At 44.2% G+C, this 27,208-nt stretch overlaps 1 protein-coding gene across 1 annotated transcript in view; it reads right to left on the reverse strand.

Moving 5' to 3' along the window:
- LOC145414620 (uncharacterized) overlaps positions 1–27,208 on the reverse strand; it is a 784,070-nt gene that overhangs the window by 398,055 nt on the left and 358,807 nt on the right. The window contains exon 7 of the mRNA XM_080284146.1: positions 23,106–23,237. Coding sequence (XP_080140272.1) covers positions 23,106–23,237 — 132 coding nt within the window. The remainder of the gene's footprint in view (positions 1–23,105; positions 23,238–27,208) is intronic.

Here is a 27,208-nt window from a genome sequence, read left to right on the forward strand (position 1 = left end):
CATAACTTTAGGATGACTGGTGAAGCAGCTTCAGCAGATCAGATAGCAGGAGAATTGTACCCACGTGACTTTGCTGAACTTATAAGGGAGAAAGGGTACAGGCCTGAACAAGTGTTTAATGCGGACAAAACAGGCCTGTGGTGGAAGAAAATGCCTAAAAGAACGTACATTTCGAAGGAGGAGAAAAGTGCGCCAGGCTTTAAAGCAGCAAAAGATCGTGTGTCTGTGCGTTGTGTGGTAATGCAGCAGGACATATGATAAAACCCATGCTCCTGTATCATTCCAAATGTCCACGTGCTTTAAAAAATAGAGACATGAACCTCTTGTCTGTGTTTTACCGATCAAACAAGAAAGCATGGATGACAGCTGAACTGTTTCTTGATTGGTTCCACAACTGTTTTGTCCGAGAGGTGGAAAAATATCGGGCAAACCTGGGAATGGAATTTAAAGTTTTACTTGTTTTGGACAACTGCCCTGGGCATCCAGAAAGTTTAAAATTTGCCCACCCCAACGTTGAGGTTGTCTTCCTCCCCAAGAATACAACCTCAATTTTGCAACCAATGGATCAGGGAGTCATCGCCATTTTCAAAGCAAAATATGCAGAGAAAACATTTACCATGATCAGGGAGTCTCTTGATGAGAAAAGTGAGGCCACAAGCAGGGAAATATGGAGGCAGTATAATATCGCCCAGTGCATAGCTTTCATTAAAGAAAGTCATGACGAGTTGACAACAAAATGTGTGAACTCGTGTTGGAGAAAATTATGGCCTGATGTCGTCAACGATTTCCAAGGATTCCCCTCTATTGTTCCCCAGTTACTCAACATCGTGAAGCTGGCTCGTGAAGTTGGTGGTGACGGTTTTTCAAATTTACGACCTGAGGAGATAGAAGATGAACTTCTGGGACATGCTGGTGAAGCCCTGACAGATGAGGATCTAGAACAAATCATCGAGGTTCGAGAGCAGGTTGAGGATGAACTAGAAGAGGAACTGCTCCCCACACTTACTCTGGAAAACCTAGGAGAAGTGTTAAGAATGACACGGGCCCTCACTGATCGTCTGTTTGAAATAGATCCATCGCTTGAGAGGTCTCTTAAAACGAAGAGGTTGTTGGAAAGTGCCATGATGCCCTACGTGGAGATTCAGCGATCTATGAGGGGGGAAATATCTCAGACCAAAATTGAGCACTTCTTCAGACCAGTCTCCAAAAACTGAGAGCACTACAATAAACTGAATGGTGAGCAGAATTACATTTCTGTATAGTTTACTGTTTAAGATATAGAATTTGTTATAATGTTAAAGACGAGCTGTGGAACAAAAGAAGAAGGCATATGGTGAATGGTTGGCGAGTAGAGGTAGGGGAGAAGATGAGAGAGAGAAGAGAGAGGTATATGTGAGCAGGAGAAGGGAGGTTAAGAGACTGGTGAAGGAGAGTAAGAAGAAAGTGGATGAAGAGTTTGGGAGGAATCTGAGTGTGAAGTGGAGGGAGAGTAAGAAATTGTTTTGGAAGGAGGTAAAGAAAGTAAGGCAGGGTGAAAGGGGAAATAGTAGGGGAGTGAAAGATAGGAATAATAGATTGTTGGTGGAGAAGAGAGAGAAATTGAGGAGATGGAAGGAGCACTTTGAGGATTTGTTGAATGTAGAGAGTGAGAGCAGTGTGAGTATAAGTGGTTGGGGAATGGCTGGGAGAAGAAGAGATGAGAGGAGGGAGGAAGAGATCAGTAGGTCGGAAGTAGTGGAAGCGATGAAGAAGATTAAGCTGGGAAAGGCCCCAGGAATTGATGGAGTGTGTGGTGAAATGCTTAGGTATGGGGGTGAGATTGTTGTGAAGTGGATATGGAAGTTGTGTAGATTGGCTTGGGAAGAGGGAAGGGTTCCAGAGGACTGGAAATCAGGTATAATTGTTCCTCTGTACAAAGGAAAAGGGGAGAGAGAAGTATGTGGTAACCATAAGGGTATTTGCCTTCTTAGAGTGACTGGTAAAATATATGGTAGAATACTCATTGGTAGGGTTAGGCATATGACAGAGGAGCTAGTTGGAGAAGAACAAGGGGGATTTAGGAAGGGAAAAGGGTGTGTAGATCAGATATTTGTTCTAAGATGTTTAGTGGAGAAGTATCTAGAGAAGGGAAGGAAAGTGTATGCTGCCTTCATGGACTTGGAGAAAGCTTATGACAGAATAGATAGGCAAGGTATGTGGAAGGTATTAAGAATATATGGAGTGGAGGGGAAATTGTTGAGTGCTGTGAAGAGTATGTACGAGGGAGCTAGGGCTACGGTGCGAGTGGATGGTGAGCTGAGTGAGTTCTTTGATCTCAATGTGGGACTGAAACAGGGGTGTGTAATGTCTCCATGGCTGTTTAATATATATATGGATGGGGTTGTAAAGGAGGTACAAGGTAGGGCAGTGGATGTGGGGGTGGCCCTAATGAATGAGGGTGAGATTTGGAAGCTTCCGGTGTTGCTGTTTGCTGATGATACAGTATTGTTGAGTGAAGATGAATGGGAGTTGCAAGGTTTGGTGAATGAATTTGGGACAGTGTGTAGGAGGAGGAAGCTGAAAGTTAATGTTAACAAAAGTAAAGTTATGGTGTTTGAGAGGAATGAAGTCACAGAGTGTGCAGTGAGGTTGGATGGTGAGGATATGGAGAATGTGAGTGCATTCAAGTACTTGGGTAGTGTGATGAGTAAGGATGGAACTTTGGGGGATGAAGTACGTGAAAGGGTACAGCAGGGAAGAAAGGTTGTTGGTACACTGAAAGCAGTGATGAGAAATAGGGAGGTGAGTATGGAAGTTAAGAAGTCACTGCATGATGGTATTGTGATCCCTACCCTGACGTATGGAAGCGAGGCGTGGACATTGCAAGAGGGGAACAAGTCAAGAGTGAGAGCAGTGGAAATGAGTTACTTGAGAGGAGCATGTGGAGTGACGTGGAGGGACAGGTTGACGAATGAAGAAGTGAAGGAACATTGTGGGGTAGATGTGGATGTGGTTGAAAAGATTAGGAGAAATACACTGAGGTGGTTTGGACATGTGGAGAGAATGGAGAATGAAAGACTGACTAAGAGGGTGTATGTAGGTGAGGTGGAGGGAGGGAGAGGGAGGGGTAGACCGAGGATGAGGTGGAGGGATGGAGTTGAGAGGTCTATAAGGGAGGGGGGGGTGAGTTGGGGGGAGGGGAGTCAAATGGTGGGTGACAGAGTGACTTGGAGGCGTTTTGTGTGCGGCCACCCTTTGCGGGATTAGGGCGTGGGGCTATAGATAGATAGATAGATAGTTAAAGACGAGTTGGATTTTTTGTCAATAAAGAATATTTTTTGCAAAAGTTAAGCAGAGATTAAATATGAAATATACGAGCATAAGGAGAGTTGAATTTTCCTAAAAGAAGATCCTAGCGAAAGCTAGGCTAAGATTCATATTTCAGAGAATAAACTGCCATACAGTCGTGAAAATTTAGGTCTGGGAGAAATGGAATACAAGAATAAAAGGAAGCTCTTGAGAATGAAAGTAAATAGGAGAGCGTGGTCTCTCTGGTATGAGCTAGCAGCACCACGCGTGTGTTGTGAAGATCGGTGCGAACAGCTGATCTAACGTAACGCTTGCCTCACACTCTCAGTTATTAGAACATATGAATGACCACCACTGCTGCTTTTGTTTTTTTTTGTTTTTTTACACACTCGGTTATGTAAACGTATGGATGGCTACAACTGCTGGTTCGCCTTTTATTTTTAGATGGAGTGAGGTTTAAGTGGAGAGAGAAGTGACGATACAGCAGCCATTACAAGTTGAGGTCCAGTGTACGACCACTATGCATCAACATCAGAGATTATGCTATTTTTTCCATAATTCTTTACTTAATATAAGTAGTTTTATTATGATATTCAGTTTTTCAATTGCCTAACTAATTTATTTCTAAGAAACACTAAAACTAAACTGCATATTACATACGAGTGATTGAAGGGATACTAATATATATAAACAAAGGGTACCTGACCAGACGAAAATCGGTATCGACGGTTTTAGGCATCGACGGGCATCTTAGGTACCTAACCCCCGTCGATAATGAGGGTGTACTGTACTGTGATCCCTACCCTGACGTACGGAAGCAAGGCGTGGACCTTGCTAGAGTGGAACAAGAGTGAGAGCAGTGCAAATGAGTTACCTGAGAGGAGCATGTGGAGTGACATGGAGGGACAGGCTGACGAATGAAGAAGTGAAAGAACATTGTGGGGTGGATGTGGATGTGACTGAGAAAGTAGGAGAAATACATTGAGGTGGTTTGGACATGTGGAATGGAGAATGAGAGACTGACTAAGAGGGTGTATGCAGGTTAAGTGGAGGGAGGGAGGGAGGGGGAGACTGAGGATGAGGTGAAGGGATGGAGCTGAGAGGTATATGAGGGAGGGGGAAGTGAGATGGCGGGAGGGCAGTCAAATGGTGGGTGACAAAGCGACTTGGAGGTGTTTTGTCCGAGGTCACCCTTTGTGGGATTAGGGTATCGGGCTATAGATAGATAGATAATTATGAAAACCTTAAAGAGTAACTATTTCACGCACTGATCAAAAATGTAACCGATAAATCAAGTGTTTACATTCGGGCTATTCAAGGAAAAAACCTTGAAAATATAAAGAAATTTCTAAATAAATGTTGGAAAAAAAGAGAGAAAATAAAGGAGCTCTGCAATCAGAACACTAAAACAACATAAAAAGAGAGTCCACTGAAAAAGCTATCCCAATCGTATCATTGATCGCATTATCCGTCAAGAGAATTCCCCGTCAAAACATCAGTGATTCTCCATTACAACAATTCGCATCTTGGACGATTCTGTATCATTCATACATTATTATTATTATGCAAAACAGATGTTAATTTAATTGTCCCAGGACCATCAAATTGTGGGATTGTATACAATGCTGCTGTTTCTTCTCTACCGAGTTTGAATATGAGTGGAAGATTGCATTCTCCAGTGGCCCTGACTGGATACAAGCGAGACGGGCACTGGTTTTAGGTTTAGGTTAGCTTCTTTTACAGCTGTTAGGCAATTTTGATTGGCTTTAAACTTTTTTTGGACTCATTTGGGTGGGTTTAGGACTTGGGAAGAAACCCATGGCTTAAAAATGCATCCCTATAATTTGAAATGCATACCTATAATTTACATGTTAAATGTACCCCGAGATACAATACCCTGCCCAGGGATGGGTCTTCAATTAACCAATTGCATCATTAAACCGAGGTTTGCCTGTATATGTGCCAATGGAAGACCGTGTTAGCAGAGTGAAAGAAGAGCTCTGGACAAATGTGGAAGAATACATTGAAAAGTTTGAGTGGTTTTGATTAGAGATATGAATGGAAAAGCACGGAACATGAAGGTGGATGGAGTAGTTGGTGAGTGGGGTGTGCCTGCAGAGGATAAGAATGGTAGTGCTCCAGTGGACATTTGTGCAGGGAAGGGGTTGGTGATACCCAATACTCTCTTTAGGTACAAAATGATCCACAGGTATACATGGTGTGTGATGAGATGGGTGGGTGGTGCATGTGAGTGAGAGAATGAGAAGGTATGTACTGGTTGTGAGAGCATATAGAGGTTGGGAGAGTAGACTTTCTGACCACCACCTGGAGTGGCAAAAGTCAAGATACAAATGCAGCGGATGAACAGAAGGAGAGAAGGGCAAGAGGAGGTAGTCCATACAAGGAGGGTAGAAAGGTTGCAAGAGGATGAAAAGAGGGCAGAATATAAGAGAGAAGTGGAGGAGCGATTGGGTAAAGATGATTTGGAGCAGATGGGGAAGGTGGATGGTGTGTGCAAGATATTCACAGAAATCTGTGGAGCATGTGAGGTGGAGTGTAAGGTGAAGACAAAAGATGGTGCACAGAACAGCATGGTGGAATGTAAGAGATGAGACAAGCTGTTGTGCAAAAGAAGAAAGCATGTAGTGAAGGGATGCGAAGCAGAGGCATGGAGGAAGTTGAGAGACGGAAGACAGCGTTTTACAAAGAGTGGAAGAGACAGGTGAAAATAGTAAGAGTAAGAAGAGACTCGATGAGGATTTTGGAAGGAATTTAAGTGTACAGAGTAGGAAATATAAGAAAGTGGTCTGGAAGGAGGTAAAGAGAGTAAAACAGGGTGATAATGAAGGTAGTAGGGTAGTGTGAGATAAAAATGGTAGGATTGCAAGTGGAGAAGGGAAAAAAAGTGAGCAGATGAAGAGAACACTTTAAGGAAGTGTTTAACATAGACAATGAGTAATGAGGGTGTAAGTGGCTGTGGAACAGCTGGGAGAAAGAGTATCATTTGCATGGAAGTAGTGGAAGCAATGAAGAAAGTTAAAATGGAGATAGCCCCAGGAACTGATGGAACATCTGGCGAGAGAATGACACACAGGGAGAGATAGTTGTAGAATGGATATGGAAGATGTGCAGAGTAGCATGAGAGAAGGGTAGAGTCCCAGAGGCTAGGAAATTGGGTATAATTATTCCCCTGTACAAAGGAAAAGGGGAAAAAGAAGTGTGTGGTAATCATGGGGGCATCTGTCTTCTTAGAGTAATAAGAAAACTATATGGCAAGATACTTATTGACAGAGTTAGGGAAACAACAAAGGAATTAATTGGAGGGGAACATGAAGGTTTTTAGGAAGGGATGAGGTTGTGTAGATCAGATATTGATCCTATGGTGTTAAGTGGAAATGTTTATAGAGAAGGGAAAGAAGTTACATGCAGCCATTATGAATATGGAGAAAGCATATGACAGAGTGTATAGACAAGGAATGTGGAAAACATTAAGAATATATGGAGTAAATGGGAAGTTGTTGATGGCTGCGAAGAGTATGTATGAGAGCATTAGGGCTGCAGTGTGTGTGGATGGTGAGCTGAGTGAATTTTCCAATCTGAATGCTGGACTGAAACAGGGATGTGTCATGTCTCTATGGCTGATTAATCTGTGTATGGATGGAGTTATAAAAAAGAAACAAGGTAGGAAGGTGGATGCTGGAGTGGTCCTAATGAGAGAGGGCAGTACTGGAAACTTTCGGTTCTGTTGTTTGCAGATGATGCTGTATTGTAAGTGAAGACAAAGGGGAAATGAAAGGCTTAGTGAATGAGTTTGGGAGTGTGTACTCGTATAAGAAAAGGAATCTAAAAGTGAATTTAGAGAAGAGTAAAGTTGTGTTCTTCGAGAGATATTAAGTCACTGAATGTACAGTGAGGCTGGATGATGAGGAAATGGAAACTGTGAGTGCATTCAAGTACTTGGGTAGTGTGATGAGTAAGGATGGAAGTTTGGAGGATGAAGTGCTTGAAAGAGAACAAGGAAGGAAGGTTGCTGGTTCTTTGAAAGCATGATAAGAAACAGGGAGTGAGTAGGGACATAAAAAAGTCATTGCATGACAGTATTGTGATACTAATTCTAAAACATGGATGCGAAGCTTGGACCTTGTACGAAGGACACAAGTCAAGAGTGAAGGCAGTGGAAAATAGTTATCTGAGAGGAGTATACAGAGTTACTTGGAGAGTCTATCTATCTATCTATTGCCAGACGCCTCAATCTCGTTTGGGGTGGCCACAAACAAATTGCCTCCACGTCGTCCTGTCCCCCGCCATTTCACTGCCCCGCTCCCAACTCACAACCCCCTCTCTCATATACCTCTCCACCCCATCCCTCCATCTCATCCTCGGCCTCCCCCTCCCTCTTCCCCTCTCCACCTCACTCACATACACTCTCGTCGTAAGTCTCTCACCCTCCATCCTCTCCACATGGCCAAACCACCTCAGTGTGTTCCTCATAACGTTTCCTATCACATCCACATCCACACCGCAACACTCCTTTATATCCTCATTCGTCAGCCTGTCTCTCCATATGACTCCACAGGCTCCTCTTAAATAACTCATTTCCACTGCTCTCACTCTTGACTTGTGTCCTTCCAACAACATCCAAGCTTCACTTCCATACGTTAGAGTTGGTATCACAATACTGTCATGTAGTAACTTTTTCACTTCCATGCTCACTTCCCTGTTTCTTATCACTGCTTTCAAAGAACCAGCAACCTTTCTTCCCTGCTGTACCCTTTCAAGCACTTCACCCTCCAAACCTCCATCTTTACTCATCACACTCCCTAAGTACTTAAAAGTACTCACAGTTTCCAATTCCTCACCATCCAACCTCCCTGTACATTCACTGACTTCACCTCTCTCAAAGACCACCACCCCACCCCTCCCCACACCCCCCCCCAGACTCCACCCCCCCACACCCTCCCAAACTCATCCACCAAGCCTCGCAGCTTCCCCTCGTCTCCACCCAACAACACAGCATCACCCGCAAACAACAGCACAGGGAGCCTCCAAACACCATCCCCCCCCCACCAGGGCCACTCCAACATCCACCACCCCACCCTGCACCTGCCCCACCACCCCATCCATGCACAGACCGAACAACCACGGAGGCACAACACATCCCTGCCCCAACCCAACCTTCAAAGAGAAAAACCCACCCAGCTCGCCATCCACATGCACCGCAGCCCCAGCCCCCCCCCCCACAGCACCCAACAACCCCCCACCCACCCCACACACTCCCAACACCCTCCACAATCCCTGCCCATCCACCCCGCCACATGCCCTCTCCAAATCCATGAAAGCCGCACACAACCTCCCTTCCCCTCTCCAGAAACCCCTCCACCAAAGATCCAAGAACGAACATCTGATCCAAACAACCCCCCTCCCAAAGCCCCCCTGCCCCCCCAACCAACTCCCCCGCTCCCTCTCCAACTCTGCCAACAAGCATCCCACCACACACCCTTCCTACCATACTAAGAAGACAAATGACCCCATGATCACCACACCCCCCCTTCCCCTGCACAAGGGAACAACCACACCCGACTTCCAACCCTCCGGAACTCCACCTCCCAGGCCAACCCGCACACCCCCCACATCCACCCCACAACCATCCCCCCCCCACGCCCCAGCACCCCACCACACACTCCACCAACTCCCACGGCCCTCCCCAACCCCCCCCCCAACGCCTCCACAACCTGCACCCCACTGACTTCCTCCTGTCTTCTCACCTCCCTCCTTCTCCCAGCCATTCCCCAGCCACTTATACTTGCATTACTTCCATCCTGTATATTCAACAATTCCTTAAAGTGTTCTCTCCATCTGCTCACTTTTTCTCCCTTCTCCACTAGTAATCTACCCTTTTTATCTCTCACTCCCCTGCTAACCTCACCTCCACCCTGTCTTACTCTCTTCACTTCTTTCCAGAACATTTTCTTACACTATACACTCAAATTCCTTCCAAATTCCTCATCCACTCTCTTCTTACTCTCTCTTACTAATCTTTTCAAATCTCTCTTTCTTTCTGCATATAACTCTCTCTTCCGCCTCTCAACTTCTTCCACGCCCCTAGAGACAGACTGACAAATGAGGAAGTGAGGAAGCCTTGTGGTGTGAATGTGGATGTGATAGAAAGAATCAGGAGAAATACACTGAGGTGGTTTGGCCATGTGGTGAGGATGAAGAGCAAGAGACTAACAAAGAAAGTGTATGTGAGTGAGGTGAAGGGGGGGACAGGGATGGAGAGACCAATGATGAGATGGAAGGATAGAGTGGAGAGGTATATGTGAGAGGGAGGTGTGAGCTGGGGTGAGGGCAGTGAAATGAAGGGGGGACAGGGCAACATGGAGGAGATTTGTTTATTGACACACCATATGGGAGTAAGGTGTCTGGCTATAGATATATAGGCAGACAGATAACTTTTTGTGTGAAATACTGAAACATCATTTCGTTTCTTGTTTCGTTTTTGAAGGCTCCAACATGCTTACATTTGTCAGCCTTGGTCACCTAATGGCAGCTCTCCATGCTGCTCGATCTACGGCAGCCTCCCTGTTCAGTCCCTTAACCCTTACACCGCGGGCATGTTTCCCAATGTTTTGCGTCTTCAGCAGGATTATTCGGGTTCCGACAGACTCTCAAAAAATATTTGCCAAAAATCAGTTATTAGTCCTAGAATATTAAAATTACATATGCATATGGCACATAACTTCAGCTTTCTCCTGGAATGTTTGCTGAGCCTTCATCGATTACCGTAGGACTTGTGGAGACCTCTGAAGTTGGGTAACGAAGTCTCCACTTTACACTTCCCGACAACCCGTAATATGATTACCACAGCCAGATATTAACACTATAAACACTACTCTATGATTATCAAGTACAGTAGTTTGGGATCCATACTCCAAATAAAAACCACTATGAAAGCAATGAAAATTATGAGTGCGTATGACCTTCCCACTTGCGCTAGTTCGCTGTTGGTATTCTGTCATTTATTATTCATAAAACCCCTCACACTTTATATTTCTATTACTTATATATATCTACAATCTTTATCAATAAGTTTCCTTCAGTAGTATTAGTTTATTGTCACTGTAGGGATTCAATTTCTTTCAGTAAAATACATACCATTCACTTTCTCGTCCTGTATACTAGCATTGAGAGTGAATGTCACTTTCACCTTCACTCTCATAACTCATAGTATTCAGACATGCTAGAGTGAAACTTTCACTTTCATTACTCCTAGGGTATAAACTCGTATTCTTATAATACTACTCATTTACATTTCTATTTACGTTCTCTATTTTATTTACGTTATTTACATTTCTATTTTATTTACACTGTGTTATGCACTGTCACTTGAAGTAACTTATAAAACTATTTTCCACTGTTCACATATATTTACATTCATTACTTTCACTTGCTGTTTACACATTATTTACACATTATTTAAAATTCCACTTACACTGTTTTACTCAATAGAAAGATCGTAGTCACTCTTTTATCAATTGTCAGCCCTTTACCTCTTTCCACATGAGGTTTAGTAGGGGGTAAAGGTCACAGGGCCCTTTGCATGGGGGTGAAAAGTCCCTGAAGTCAGCAAGAGCAAACAGACGTACCTCCACATTGGAAGATGAGGGTGAACTGATAAGGGTGGGCCGGGGTGGTGGCCTACCTAGGGAAATGCATTACTGCCAACATTAGCCTCTTGACAGCAGCTAATAGATAGCAGTGAAATGACTGGCAGGAAATCTAGACAACACATTATAAATTAGGTAGTTCCAGGTGAATGTAAATATCACTTAGGCTTCTCCCTTCCACCCTTATATGTATATTTATTACGAAAATAGATTATACAGCATATTTCAAGGGGAAATAAACAGCGAAAATTAGCCAATGAGTGCACATGAGGTGTTGTCAGGTGAAAATTAGCCAATTCCAGGTGTATGGCACTCTCACTTACTTTATTTCTTTCTTGTATATATTATTTGGTATAAGAATAGGGCATAGGGCTTATTTCAATGGATGAAATCAGTGAAAAATTCCAGGAAAGATTTACTTAGCGTACCACGGCCGGGCAGGCGAGAGGATAGGGTAATGGAGGGGGGGTAGGGAGGGGAGTCAAGAACGGGGAGAAATGGCTAAATTGTCAATAATGGATGGAAGTACAGATGAGATTAGGAGTGCTGACTAGTGCTGGACATTGGCAGTACTGATAGATGATACAAGCCACCACTTGGACGCCCAGGTGAATTCAAAATAACACAGAATCACAAAAGCGACGCCCCGCGGTATGATCCCTTGCTCCCAAGCATCACGAAAGTGACGTCCCGCGGTTAAGGGGTTAACCCTGAGGTCACACTTAATGACTTTATCCCACGTCTTTCTCAGTCTAGCCCTCACAACCCCACCCCCAATATTAACGCTTCTCACTCTCTGCACCCAGTTATCATCCCCAATCCTCTCCACATGCCCAAACCATCTCAGGCTACCTCTCCTCATCACAACACCAATACACTCCAGTCCCATCCTACCTCTCAAATCTTCCATCGTAAACCCAGCCCCCCCCAGGCCTTGCATGCAGGGACGCACTACACATCCTCCTATCACTATCATTTCTGTACGTTTGAGCCTGCGAATATTCTCTTCCTTTACAGCCCAGGTCTCACTACCATACAGCATTACATTCCTAACACATGCTGCAAACAAAGGCCCTTTAGCATGTAGGGAGAGTCCTCTCACCGTCAGGAGAGACAACAGCTCCCTGAACTTCTTTCAACCACTTCTCACCCAAGCCAGATAGCTCCAGCCCCACCTCCAGCACATAACATATCTCTCAAATAATAAAACTCTTCTACACACTCAAGAGACTCACCTGCAAGTTCAATCCTTTCACGCCTGACAATCTCCACCTGCCCTCCCCGGCACGCCGCACACATAAAATCCACATTATCTCGCAGTCTACATCTAATACCACTACATCTCTTGTGCACCCACTTATCACAAACACTGCACAAGATGGAATTACTTCCCAAAGCTCTTGTGGCAAGTGACACATGGCCACTCTCCCTCTTCTTTGTCAGTATCACCACCAACCCTAGATATCATCACTTGTGTTTTATCTGCATTTACTCTTAAACCCTTGTGCCCCATGCTATCTCTCCGCTTGCTAAATCTTTCCTCCACTTCCCTTTCATTCTCTGCAATCAACACCAAATCATCAGCATACAACATCTCCCACAGGAGTCCATTTCTGAGGTCATGTGAGAGGGCTTCAAGTACCACGAAAAGCAACAAGGGACTCAAAACTGACCCCTGATGCACACCAACATTCACGGAAAACTCATCACTCAAATCTCCAGTCACTCTTAAATGGGTGCAAGCACCCACATACGTGGCCATAACCACCCTACCCAGCCACTCCTCAATCCCAAGCATTCTCATTGCTCACTTCACCACCTCTCTAGGAACTCTGTCGAAGGCCTTTTCCAAATCAACAAAAACAAAGTACAGTTCCCTTATCTTTCCTACATATTTTTCTTGAAGCTGTCGAACAATGAATATGACATCAGTGCTCTCCCTGTCTGGCATAAACCCAAAATGCATCTCATCAATATTCACTATTTCTCTAATCATACCTTCTACAACTCTCTCCATTACCTTCATTATCTGATCTAAAAGCTTTATACTTCTATATCTTCCTCTTTCCACTGCATCACCCTTCCCCTTCTACACATTTACAATTACACTCTTCAGCCAATCATCTAGGACAAAACACTCACATATACCCATATTTATCAGGTCAGTGACTAACCTCACCCCTATATCTCCTGAGGCCTTCAACATTTCTGCAGTCAACCCAGACACACCTGCTGCCTTCCCCACCTTCATCCTGCCTATTGCCTCACTTACAGCAACAACTCAATCAAAGGCCAAGGGCCAAACACTGGATCTGCTGGCTCCAAACCTTATCTGTTCCAGTCAAAATCCTCATTCAACAACCAGCCATGATGTTCTCCCCATTCATCTTTAATATCCCCACTGATCACCACTATCTTTCCTTCATCATTCTTCACACACTGCTCACCTATAATATCCCGATTATCCCTCTTCACCTGATTTGCCACCTTAAATATCATATTCTTCCTTTCCACACAATTAGGTTATAAAGCAAAAGTCTGTGACTCAGACTTCGCCCTGTATACCTCTCTTCTAGCCCTACACTTGGCAGCCAAGTACTCCTCCTTGTTACCACCCTTCTTCCATTGCTGGAAAAGCCTTCTTTTCTCCTTAACTGCAGCTTCTATACCCTCATCCCACCACCAAGTTACTTTATGTCTTGGTGGGCCTCTTGTCCAACTGCAAACTGCATCAGGACTCTCAAGAGGTTGTTCTTGAGGGCTCTGTACTGTTCATTAATGCCTCTGTCAATGGCTCCCTGATCAGCCACGACTTTCCTCATCTCGCTTTAGAAGGCATCCCTTACTGCTTGGTTTTCCATCTCTCATACTTTCCTCTAAGGTACGTAGGTCCTCTTTTTCCTCACTCATTCTTTAAGCACCATGTCACAAATCAATAATTTGTGCTGCTGCACACACTCCTCACTTCCTATAACTTTAACATCCCTCACTAACCTCCTAGCAGCCATTCTGACCAGAAAATAATCTATCTGACTGCTATTTTTCCCAGACTTGTATGTAATCAATTTACCCTTTTTCCTAAAATGTGTGTTGCACACAATCATATTCATCGCCTCCCCAAGCTCTTGTGACTTAGAAATCATGTCTGGCAAGGATTCTACCCGTACTGGAAAGCACAGTGCTCGTTATCTCAAATTTTCTGCTAAATCGAGTTCCGTAAACAAGGTTCATTATAAAGGATTTTTCTGGTTTTCTGAGCTATTTTCTGCTAAATCCTTGAAGGCAACCCAAAACTAGCACACTATGCTAACTCTCAACTCCCCTAAAACTGTCAGATCCATAAATTTTTGTCTAACCATATGGCCTAAGGTCTCTCATGATGGCCACATGATACAAGGCGAAACTTTGACAACAACATTGGGGGTGAGGGGAAGGAGGAAAATACTGTGGGGCTACGTATCAACAAAAGGGTACCCACCAACTTCATTTATTGTTAATGCTATTTTTAATACCACTGATCTTTTTAATTTCAACAGTTATATCTCTTTCATTGTTGTACCTGATGGTGGGTGCAAGTGGAGGTAATTTATGTGGGGTTAGGTTGTAAGAAGGGGTAAAAGTGAGAGTTATGGAAAGTTGCCAGAACACATTGTACCATTATACATGTAAACATACTGTCTGAGTGACGAGGATTTGAGTACCACTGTCCTTGTCCAGTCCCAATTGCCCCCGGTACTCAAGGTTAGAGTGTGTGTGTGTGTATATATATATATATATATATATATAGGTGGTGGCGACCATCATCCACTCACTTGATGTAGTGCTACCTACTTTTTCCTCAGCCTTTATTATTCTTTTTCTGTGTCTGTCCTCCTCTCTTCCTACTTCTCCCATCTTTCCTGTCACTTCTTATTGCTTTTCTTTCCTTCACAGGAGGCTTTACATTGAGTGACAAGCCAAATGGTTTCCTGTAAACCAAGAAACCATTTACATTGCTGGGTGGTAACCATATAACCAACCCATACGTGCTCCCTACGTGTCAACAAGTGGGCTGGTGGAGGGTTGGTGCCCCTCCCCGTAAAACAGGTAACTCAGAGTCAGGTGCCCGCCCCTTACGGGATTGTGGCATCTGGCAATAGACAGATAGATAGATCGATAGATGGATATATATATATTGTTACGGTAGCGCCAGCCCGGGGCTATTACAAAAAGACAACAAGGCAGCCTTAGATGATCGGCCTCCACTGCGTTGCAAAAATAACGCAGACCCCGGCACTCACGCTCCGCAAACTAGAGAAAAACTGCGCAACGGAAAAACTTAAACGCAACACTCTGTACTTTGACTAACAAACGGAACAGCCTACCTATAGATCCAGCCTACTATCGTCACTACCGGAAGTAATACCGCCCGAGACAGTCTACAGGAACACCTCCCACTTACTTCCGGTGGTGACGATTTTCTACTTAACCCGTGTCCAAGGGGGAACACAGTTGACGGCTCACTATAGTTCTCACTAGCCTTGTGCAAGTAGATGGGATTGAACTGTGTAGGGGTTAGGGGTGTGTGTGTATGTACGTGTGTTGGGGAACGTTAATTAAGGCAGCGAGAGGACTACGGTGAGCCAGACTGGCCCTCCAAAGACAACAAGGTCACAAAACAAATAAAATAACTACTTCCCTCAGTCAGCAACAAAAGAATAAAATAAACTTAAATGAAAACGCCAACTCGGCATAAAAAATGACTGGGGAGAGAGAGAGAGTGTACAACACCCAATACTGAAGCTGGTTGGGAAGACACTGCCCTGATCAAGGCTCGTGTGCAGTCAAGCGCGAACGCATGAATCAGATTAATTAACAAGGAACTTAAATTCGTGCCCCTCTCTCTCTCTCTCTCTCTCTACAATGAATTGGTACTTCTAATGCAAGCAAAACATCATTAAATATACTGGTAGCTCACATAAGACAATCAAAATAATCAAATGCATACTCAGCATGGTATGAAATAAAATTGCCCTCAGTGGCGGGAACGAAAGAAACAAAAGAACTTGTAACACTCGCTAATTTAAACTCCGCGAATGACACGGATACTGCATAATCCCCTAGCCCAGCTGTAACGGCTGCACCCGTGGGAACGGAAAGGCGGACAGCGTAACACGCCCTTCCCCAAGGGAAAATTTTGAGCCCTGGATCAAAATTTTCGAATCAAGACCCTGACCCCTCCCTGGATAAACAATCAGCAATTACGTTATCAGTCCCTTTAATATGCCTAACTTCTAAATTGTACTCTTGCAAAAGCAAACTCCAGCGGGTCAAACGCTGGTTCTTAAATTTAAACTTGTTCAAAAACTGCAGGGGATGAAGGTCTGAATAAATCTTGATCACAGGGCCAAAAGGGGGCAGGTAGACAGCAAAGTGTTGCAGGGCCAGGATAATCGCTAATAACTCCTGCTCTATGACGGAATAGTTCTTCTGGGCTCTATTAAACTTCTTTGAGAAGTATGATATGGGATGTTCAACCTGGCCCTCATCCGGCTGCATCAACACTGCTCCTACCCCTACTCGGCTAGCATCAACTGCCAGCACAAAAGATTTGTCAAAATCTGGTGCACGCAATATAGGGTGGTGGCACAGCAGAGACTTAACAGTAGTAAAAGCTTGCTCACACTCGGCTGTCCACTGCCACTTCTTATCCTTGCGCAATAAGTCAGTAAGAGGGGCAAGCACTGTGGAGTAATTCCCAATAAATCTTCTGTAATAGCCGATCATGCCCAAAAATCGCTGGAGGGCACGGCGACACTGGGGTGCTGCAAAGTTGGAAATGGCATCCACCTTAGCCCGACGTGGAGCCACTTGCCCATGTCCTACAACAAATCCAAGGTACTGGACCTTAGCACGTACAAACTCGCACTTGTCCAAGTTGACTACTAAGCCAGCTTCCTCCAACCGCTTAATGAGCATTTCCACATGATCAAGGTGCTCCTCCCACTTGGTGTCATACACAATGACATCATCGATGTAAACGACACAATTAGGTATGCCATCCACCACTTTATCCATAAGCCTCTGGAAAGTGGCTGGAGCATTCTTCAGTCCATAAGGCATCACCTGGCACTGATATACTGCACCACTGACAACAAGGCTAGCCACTTGTTTAGCCCGTTCCGTCAGCGGGACCTGCCAGTATCCTTTTACTAAGTCAAGTTTGGTGATATAAGTGGCATTTCCCACCTTGTCCACGGAGTCATCGACCCGAGGTAAGGGATAAGCATCGGTCTTAGACAGTGAGTTAACCTTCCGGAAGTCCACACACAACCTGACCTTCCCATCTGGCTTCGGCTGTAAGGTAACTGGTGAACTCCACTCACTGAAACTCCTCTTGATCAATCCATGGTCCAACATATACTTGATCTCATTATCGAGAGCTTTCTGTCTGATAGGGTTGATGCGGTAGGGAGCTAATTTTACAGGCTTACTATCCCCAACGTCAATGTCATGAGTAGCCCAAGTTGTCAATCCCGGTGAATCTCCAAAAACTTTCGGATGTTTCCATAATCTGTTGCACAGCTCTTCTCGCTTTACTGGATCAAGGTGTCGCAATTTCTCCACCAGAGCTACATAACCGTTGCCCTCCCATAGGTCAGCTGGTACCATCTCACCACGACTAAGCACTTCCTCCTGCTCCTCCAACTCACTACCAACCGCCAAAACTACAGGAGCGCTCTTATCCCTGGTTCCCTCAACGTCCACTCCAAAGTCACCTTCCAGGGACTGTGGCTGTAACCCTGGTCCACTACTCACATTACCGGCACCAACAGCTCCCTCCACAGCACGTTCCTTTGATGCCACATCCTCCCTTCCCCGTCCTTCACATCCCAGGTGAGAGACATCAGCAGTCATCCCACAATGAGAATCAACTGGGCGGTAGTATGGCTTCAACATATTAATGTGGCACAACTGAGTACTCTTCCGCCTATCTGGGGTAACAATTAGATAGTCAAGTTCCCCAACTCTCTTCTTCACAATATAAGGACCACTGAATCTAGCCGCCAGAGGTTTTCCTTGCATGGGCAGCAGTGCCAAAACTTCACCTCCTTGCTTAAACTCACGACTTCTGACCTTCTTATCGTAATGAGCCTTCATTTTCGCTTGAGCCCCGATTAGATGGTCACGGGCAAGCTCTAAAGCGCAATGCAGTCTCTCCTGAGTGCGGCAGACATAATCAAGCATGGATTCCTGGTTGCCAGATCTGTTGTTACTCCAGGCCTCTCGCACCACATCCAAGGGACCACGAACTCTGTGCCCAAACACTAACTCATTGGGTGAAAAACCTAATGACTCAGTTGGTACCTCTCTCACTGCAAACATAACAAAGGGTACCGCTAGGTCCCAATCCTTTCCACTATCATAGCAGAAGGTGCGCAGCATTGTCTTTAAGGTCTGATGATGCCTCTCCAGGGCACCTTGTGACTGCGGATGGTAGGCACTGGACAAAATGTGGTTGATGCCCAACTCTGTCATTGTCTGCTTAAACAAATTAGATGTAAAATTTACTCCACGGTCTGACTGCAACTCCTTGGGCAGGCCAAAATGAGTAAAGAACAGGATAAGTTGCTTGACTACTGACTTCGCCTGCATGCTTCTGATTAGTATAGCCTCTGGGTATCGCGTTGTAACATCCATTATGGTTAACAAATACTTGTTTCCAGCAGAAGTAGGAGGTAAAGGGCCCACGATATCAATGACTACCCGGGTAAACGGAGGTTCAACTGCAGGAATGGGAGTCAAAGGGGCCACAGGAAGAACTTGATTAGGCTTGCCCACTATCTGACACGTGTGACAGTTCTTGATGTACGCAGCAACTTGTCCCGGCATACTTGGCCACCAAAAGTTATATCTTAAGCGCTGCACTGTCTTTCTGTTTCCCAAGTGACCTCCTAAGGTCCCTCATGTGCTAACTGTATTAACGGCACCCTATACTGCACAGGCACCACCACCTGCACTAACTCACCCACTCCTCCATCCACCGTGGCGCCAGTGGGCGTCCATCGGCGATGTAAAACATTGTCTTTAATCAGGAACTCCTCCTTACCACACTCCATACTTCTTTCTTCCCCTACTCGAGCAAACAAGGGCTTTAATGTTACATCCTCCTGTTGCTTCACCCTCAATTCTGCTGACCCAACACCCGCCAGCTCTACTGAGGACTGAGATCAGGGACTGGTCGGGACACTGGATTGCGAAGGGCGATCAATCTCAGCGTCACCTCTAGTACACTCGACAGGGGAAGGAATGTCAGACTCCACACTGACATTATCACCTCTACCCTCAACAGTGACACTCTGTTCCTCAGGCGCGTTTGACGGTGGTCCTGCATCCCCACAGTCGACCCCAGCGTCCTGAAATTCTTCTAATTCAGTCGGTGGGCTGGGTTCAGTCTCCACACAGACACACTCAGCACCACCTCTAGTGTCCTGAGTGGGAAGTGGGGCGGCGCCCATGCACGCATTCCCACTCTCCTCACCCACCACAGCAACACTCTGCTCACTAGGTTCCTCCATTGGTGGCCCTGCCTCATCACAGTCGACCCCAAGAACCTATGACTTCGCCAGTTCTTCCTCCCAGGCTGCAACCTGTGCCATAGATCTTGTAATTGCACAGACCGGGAACATGGCTTCCACTTCTGCATCAACGTCAATACCAATTTCTGGGGCGTCAAAACACTTCTCTGCCACAACAACTGGTGGGGGAAGAGATGGAAATACTTTCTCCCCAGCCAGGTCGTTCCCCAGCAGAAAATCAACCCCCTCTACTGGCATTACATCAGCAACAGCTACTTGAGCTGCAGCCTGAACAATGGGGCAATCGAGTTCCACATGAACATAATCATAGTATTCATCTGAGTTCATGCCTCTACACAGCACATACTTCCCCGAGTTTACAGGCCCTCCAGTCACGTTTCTGCACACAGACTGTTGTGCACCGGTATCACGAACCACAGTAACTGGATAACTGATCCCATGAATTTTCACTGTGCCGTGACACATGAAAGGTTTACACCAGTCTAGGGATGATTTCTGAGGCAGTTTATCCGGAGGTGGCGTAGCATGTTGGGTAACTCTTTCAGCCTGAGCTGGCAGCGAGCACAGCCAGCTGCACTCCAGCTTTCCACAGACTTCTCCCTCACAGTTACCACTCTCCCAACTCCTCTCGTTCACCTGACTCGAACCTACAATTAGTGCCACTGGTTTGGCATTTTGGGAGGCCTTCCACTTAGGGCAGTTAGGCTTGATGTGCCCACTCTGTTTGCAAAAGTAACAAAGTAGCTTCGAACTGGATACAGGGCTCTTTCTCCCAGAATTCTTTTTCTCCTCTGAACTTCCCCTGGACTGATTCACGGGAGATTTATCCCAGGCAGGGCCACTCACAGTCCTCTCCCTGGAATGCTGAAAATTAGCATACCTGACCCTCATACTCCGCAAGGCAAACACCCAGTCATCAGCCCACGTCGCTGCTTCCTACACGGTCTTAAATCTCTTCTCCCTAATTTTAACACCAATTTCTTTGTCAGCCATGTTGGTAAAATGTTCCATCAAAAGCAGTTCACGCACATCGTTATACGAAGTGGCGCTCTCACTCAGCAACCACTCGTCTAACCTCTCCTCCAGATACCTGGCGTAGGCCATATAGGTGTCAGCAGGTCTTTTCTGAGCACCACGGAACAACAACCGATAAGCCTCTGGTCTAAGTTCATATGCCTTCAGGATGGCTGCTTTAAATTCATCATAATCATCTACATCCTCAGGGCTCAACCTATTATACACTTCCAAAGCTTTTCCCTTCAGCACATTAGATACCAAGCCCACCCAGCGCTGCCTGGGCCACTCAAACTCCCTAGCCTTCTTTTCAAACCTGACAAACCATTCTGTCACCTTCAACTCATCAAACGCTGGCACTAATTTTAGACTCCTTGAGAACCAACTCTCCCTATCCTCTGCACGGCCTGAGGTTTGGGTATCTGAAGTTGGTCTATTAGCAGTCACCTCCAAGCGAGTCTTCTCCAGCTCAAATTGCATTTTTTCATGCTGCAACTCCATCTCTTCTCTGGCACGCTGCATTTCCCTCTCTTCTTTTGCACGCTGCATTTCCATCTCCAACTTTTTCAATTCCAACTGCAACTGGGCCTCCGGTGACAAGACTCCAGGGTATATGGGAGTGGAATGAACAGCTCCAGGGAAAGCACTAGACATACCTGGGGGAACTGCTCTAAACTGGCTCAGCGGTATCATAGATGGTAATAGTGGGGTAGCGAAACGAGGCAGCTCAGCACCATAGTCAAACTCAGGGCTCACACGGGGAGTACCTTTGCTATGTGCCTCTCGTTGTTCCATATCCACAGGTGACTCAGCACGTACGCGATCTGGTATAGACACGCGTGACTCCATGGCGACAATTCAATGGCAGTACTGAATAATGAAATACTAATGCTGACTGAGAAACTACACACACATCAACTTCACCTCAAAGCACAGAGAACGCCAAGGTAACGATATCCTAGCAAGAAGAAGGCACTGTTAGGATATCCTGATGCGAGGTCGCCACTGTTACGGTAGCGCCAGCCCGGGGCTATTACAAAAAGACAACAAGGCAGCCTTAGATGATCGGCCTCCACTGCGTTGCAAAAATAACGCAGACCCCGGCACTCACGCTCCGCAAACTAGAGAAAAACTGCGCAACGGAAAAACTTAAACGCAACACTCTGTACTTTGACTAACAAACGGAACAGCCTACCTATAGATCCAGCCTACTATCGTCACTACCAGAAGTAATACCGCCCGAGACAGTCTACAGGAACACCTCCCACTTACTTCCGGTGGTGACGACTTTCTACTTAACCCGTGTCCAAGGGGGAACACAGTTGACGGCTCACGATAGTTCTCACTAGCCTTGTGCAAGTAGATGGGATTGAACTGTGTAGGGGTTAGGGGTGTGTGTGTATGTACGTGTGTTGGGGAACGTTAATTAAGGCAGCGAGAGGACTACGGTGAGCCAGACTGGCCCTCCAAAGACAACAAGGTCACAAAACAAATAAAATAACTACTTTCCTCAGTCAGCAACAAAAGAATAAAATAAACTTAAATGAAAACGCCAACTCGGCATAAAAAATGACTGGGGAGAGAGAGAGAGTGTACAACACCCGATACTGAAGCTGGTTGGGAAGACACTGCCCTGATCAAGGCTCGTGTGCAGTCAAGCGCAAACGCATGAATCAGATTAATTAACAAGGAACTTAAATTCCTGCCCCTCTCTCTCTCTCTCTCTACAAAGAATTGGTACTTCTAATGCAAGCAAAACATCATTAAATATACTCGTAGCTCACATAAGACAATCAAAATAATCAAATGCATACTCAGCATGGTATGAAATAAAATTGCCCTCAGTGGCGGGAACGAAAGAAACAAAAGAACTTGTAACACTCGCTAATTTGAACTCCGCGAATGACACGGATACCGCATAATCCCCTAGCCCAGCTGTAACGGCTGCACCCGTGGGAACGGAAAGGCGGACAGCGTAACAATATATATATATATATATATATATATATATATATATATATACTTTGAAAACTCATCTTTTTCACCTTGTCATATACTTTTCAATAAATGCCATAAATATTTTACAGTGCATGATCATCACTTACCAAACACACTGATATCTTCCTAATCTTCTTTTTTACTGTACTATTTTTTTATATGTCCTTTCTATTACCCAATCTACTGTATCAATCCAGACTAGGCTGAAGGACTGGAAGTGGGAGTTGTAGGAAACTGCATATAATGTATGGTGTGGATGTCTTCAGATAATCTAGTACGAATCAGCAGAAAGCACATAAACTCGAAAATCAATGTGGAGAAGAAAAAAGATATATATATACTCCATTATACTTGTTTCAAATTCTCTATACATATCTTGCAATGTATGCTGCAGTTGCAGTTATTGCTAACAACTGTTCCACTAATATATTTCTCATCCTTCTCTCTCTTTCTCATTCATGTCTTAGAGATTCAGTAACATAACAACAATAGGTATACAGTACTTCAAATCAGTTTCAAGACATTCACAGTAGAATTTAAAGACCTCAGGGCACAGCACCTTATACAGAGCAGCGAGGTGGTTGTCAGTGGCTATAAGGAAAGGTTGATTGACCCCTGGATGGTCCAGGTCATGGCACACTGCGGCCACAAGAGCTGCCAGCATCTCCAGTGGTGTCAGGTGCTCACGGATCTGTAATAACCATGATAAAGTTACAAGTTATACCCATTACTGCCACAATAACATGCATAATCCTAACACAAGTCAACAAGCACACATGACCTATGATTACTTTGCAATATTGTACTGTACATGGATAAAGGACATCCTACAATACTCTTACTGTCACTCTCATAATCATGAACTGATTCTAATTGCCTATATTCACACGGCATGGCAAGTTATTCAGCATGACTTCACATTGCTTTTGGTAACACAAATCAGCAGAGAAAAGAAACCTTAGACACAACAGTACCACCTCCTATGTTGTCAATGTTATGAGGTTGTTTGCAATACACAGGCTGGACAATGATGTTGACACAAACACACCGCAATTCCTTTTCTAGTCACCTTATATAACAGGCAAAGAAAACAGAAGCAGAAATTTTTCACTGCTGTCTTTATATATAATCACACAGTGTAAAAATGTTTATTTGGTTCTCTGACCACTGTACAGTACTAGGCAATTTTAGCTCTTACAGAGCTACAATAAAACAATTACAGTAAAAGTCCTCCAATCCGACCACCAATAATTCGATTATCCCAATACTACATATTTTTCAGGGCAAATTTTTTTTAATTTTTCTGAGCTTTTTCTAAAAAATTTCTGGGCTTTATCTAAGGATTCAACGCTTGGACTTGCCCTTCAACTTTGATGTACTTCCCTGCAAGTATTCAGCTACAGTTCTATGCATTTCCTGTGAGTAAAACAATAACCCATAACATTTTTCTAATGTCTTCAAAGGTCCCTCCCAATAGGCCGAAAAAACCTGTAGTCCGAAAGACCCTCGGTCCCCTACCATTCAGATTAAAGGACTTTTACTGTGTACATATATATATATATATATATATAAATATATATATATATATATATATATATATATATATATAGATATATATATATATATATATATATATATATATATATATATATACTGTATATATACATATACATATTTAGGGGAAGGCAGTGGCTCAATCGGTAGAGAGGTAGCTTGCAGTCCTAACAGACCCAAGTTCAAATCCCGGCTGGGGCAGGGAACAGTTTAAGGATTTGAATTTCATTAAATCAGGCTTTACTGATCCATCAGAAGTCCCACCAACATGTCATAAAAATACCCCCACTAATACCAGTAAACCAGTACTGTATAACACAGCCCTAGCATGTATTCAATATGGACAGTGGGTGTTAGCGCCGAAGCGGTGACATGTAGAGGTGTATGGTTTGTAGGAGGACTGCTGGGCCTTGATAGCAGGCTGTGAAGCCTGTGCCCAGAGTCGGACACATAAAAATATATATCTATCTATCTATCTATTGCCAAACGCCTCAATCCCGTTTCGGGTGGCCACAAACAAATCGCCTCCACGTCGTCCTGTCCCCTGCCATTTCACTGCCCTGCTCACAACTCACACCCCCCTCTCTCATATACCTCCACCCCATCCCTCCATCTCATCCTCGGCCTCCCCCTCCCTCTTCCCCCCTCCATCTCACTCACATACACTGTCTTTGTCAGTCTTTCACCCTCCATCCTCTCCACATGCCCAAACCACCTCAGTGTGTTCCTCATAACACTTCCTATCACATCCACATCCACACCACAACGCTCCTTTATATCCTCATTCGTCAGCCTGTCTCTCCATGTGACTCCACAGGCTCCTCTTAAATAACTCATTTCCACTGCTCTCACGCTGACTGGTGTCCTTCCAACAATGTCCAAGCTTCACTTCCATACATTAGAGTTGGTATCACAATACTGTCATGTAGTAACTTTTTCACTTCCATGCTCACTTCCCTGTTTCTTATCACTGCTTTCAAAGAACCAGCAACCTTTCTTCCCTGCTGTATCCCTTCAAGCACTTCACCCTCCAAACCTCCATCCATACTCATCACACTACCCAACTACTTAAACATACTCACATTTTCCAATTCCTCACCATCCAACCTCGCTGTACATTCACTGACTTCACCTCTCTCAAAGACCATCACTTTACTCTTCCCTACATTCACCTTTAGATTCCGTTTCTTGCACACTCTCCCAAACTCATCCACCAAGCCTTGCATCTCCCCTTCGTCTTCACTCAACAACACAGTATCATCTGCAAACAACAGTACAGGAAGTTTCCAAACACTATCCTCTCTCACCAGGGCCACTCCAACATCCACTACCCTACCTTGTACCTCTTTTATTACCCCATCCATGTACAGATTGAACAACCATGGAGACAAGACACATCCCTGTTTCAACCCAACCTCCAAAGAGAAAAATTCACATAGTTCACCATCCACACGCACTGCAGCCTTAGCACCATCATACATACTCTTCACAGCATTCAACAAATTTCCATCTACTCCATATATTCTTAATACTTTCCACAATCCTTGTCTATCCACCCTGTCATATGCTTTCTCCAAATCCATGAAAGCCGCATACAACTTCTTTCCCTTATCTAAAAACTTTTCCACTAAAGATCTCTCTCTCTCTCTCTCTCTATATATATATACAGTATATATATATATATATATATATATATATATATATATATATATATATACAGTAAACTCGCCCCGAATGCATTCTCACCGAAAGTGCTCGCAATTATACGTGGTTAGTGCTGGAATACGTATAAGACAACGTAAGATTAAAGAACCATTACAAAAACTATAAATTTACGCAAGAGAGACCTTTGAAAGGCCAAATCCTCAAACATCAGCTCAGCACGCACAGTTTCTTTTGATCACGTGATGTGATTTGCTGTACTGCTTTTCCACAGTACTGTATTTATAAGTTAAATATTTACAGTACTGTTCTGGTAAGTTTATGTGCAAGTTAAAGTACAGTACTATTAAATAATGTTCAAGCAAGAACTAAAGTCTTATAACCAGTTTATCTGATAGGCATTGGAATTTTACCTTTTTTATTTGTTTGTTAAATATTTGCTGTACTGCTTTTCCACAGTACTGTATTGGTAAGTTAAATATTTACTATTCTGGTATGCACTTGTAAGTTAAAGCACTTAAAGAAAGTTAAAGCATTAAATAAAGCCTTGTAACCAGTTAACCTGATTTATATGATTACCCACGATCGGTGGGTTTCAAGACAATTCGCCATCATGTTAATTCCCCTTCAAAACATGGACGATTCCTCGTCAGGACAATTCGCACCCTGGATGATTCCCCGTCATTCTATAAGTATACTTATATTAATTAATCAATACTTTTTTAAATATACTTATTATTAATTAATCAATACTTTAAAAAACATATTTCAGGGGGATCCATTAAAGTCTATGTTGTCTAGTTATTGTTGTGACAGCGAAATGGCTTGATAGCAAATAGTCCTGAAACCATTTTGCTCCCTAGGTCCCCTAAACCTGGTATTTTGCTGTTATCTGCCATTGGTAATCAATATGAAGCACTTTAAGTGGTTAGAAGGTTTATTTAATGTTATGACTTACAAATACAGTACTGCACAGCAAAACTTCAACATACAAATACGTAAACACAAGGCAACATTCCGACGCCGATTGGTTTTGGCATCGGAATGTTGCCTTGTGTTTAGGTATTTGTATGTTGACGTTTTGCTGTGCAGTACTGCATTTGTAAGTCATAACATTAAATAAACCTTCTAACCACTTAAAGTGCTTCATATTGATTACCAATGGCAGATAACAGCAAAAGACCATGTTTAGGGGATCTAGGGAGCAAAATAAGGCGTAGTTAAAACTTACGCGGTTTCGCGTCGAACGCACCACGTTAGGAACGAATCCCACACATTGGGGGCAAGCTTGCTGTATCTATATAGACGTACCTCAACTCACGAGCATTCAAGATCTGAGCATTTCAAAGATGCGAACACGAAAAAAATAACAAAAGTATCACAAGTACGAAAGTAACCACGAAAAACTAATTTAGTTTGTAGTGGCCCGTTGCACCTGCTTTTGAA

The sequence above is a fragment of the Coenobita brevimanus genome, chromosome 100, assembly GCF_032717465.1.
Source record: "Coenobita brevimanus isolate Jiangsu-jjx chromosome 100, ASM3271746v2, whole genome shotgun sequence".
Lineage (NCBI taxonomy): Eukaryota > Metazoa > Arthropoda > Malacostraca > Decapoda > Coenobitidae > Coenobita > Coenobita brevimanus.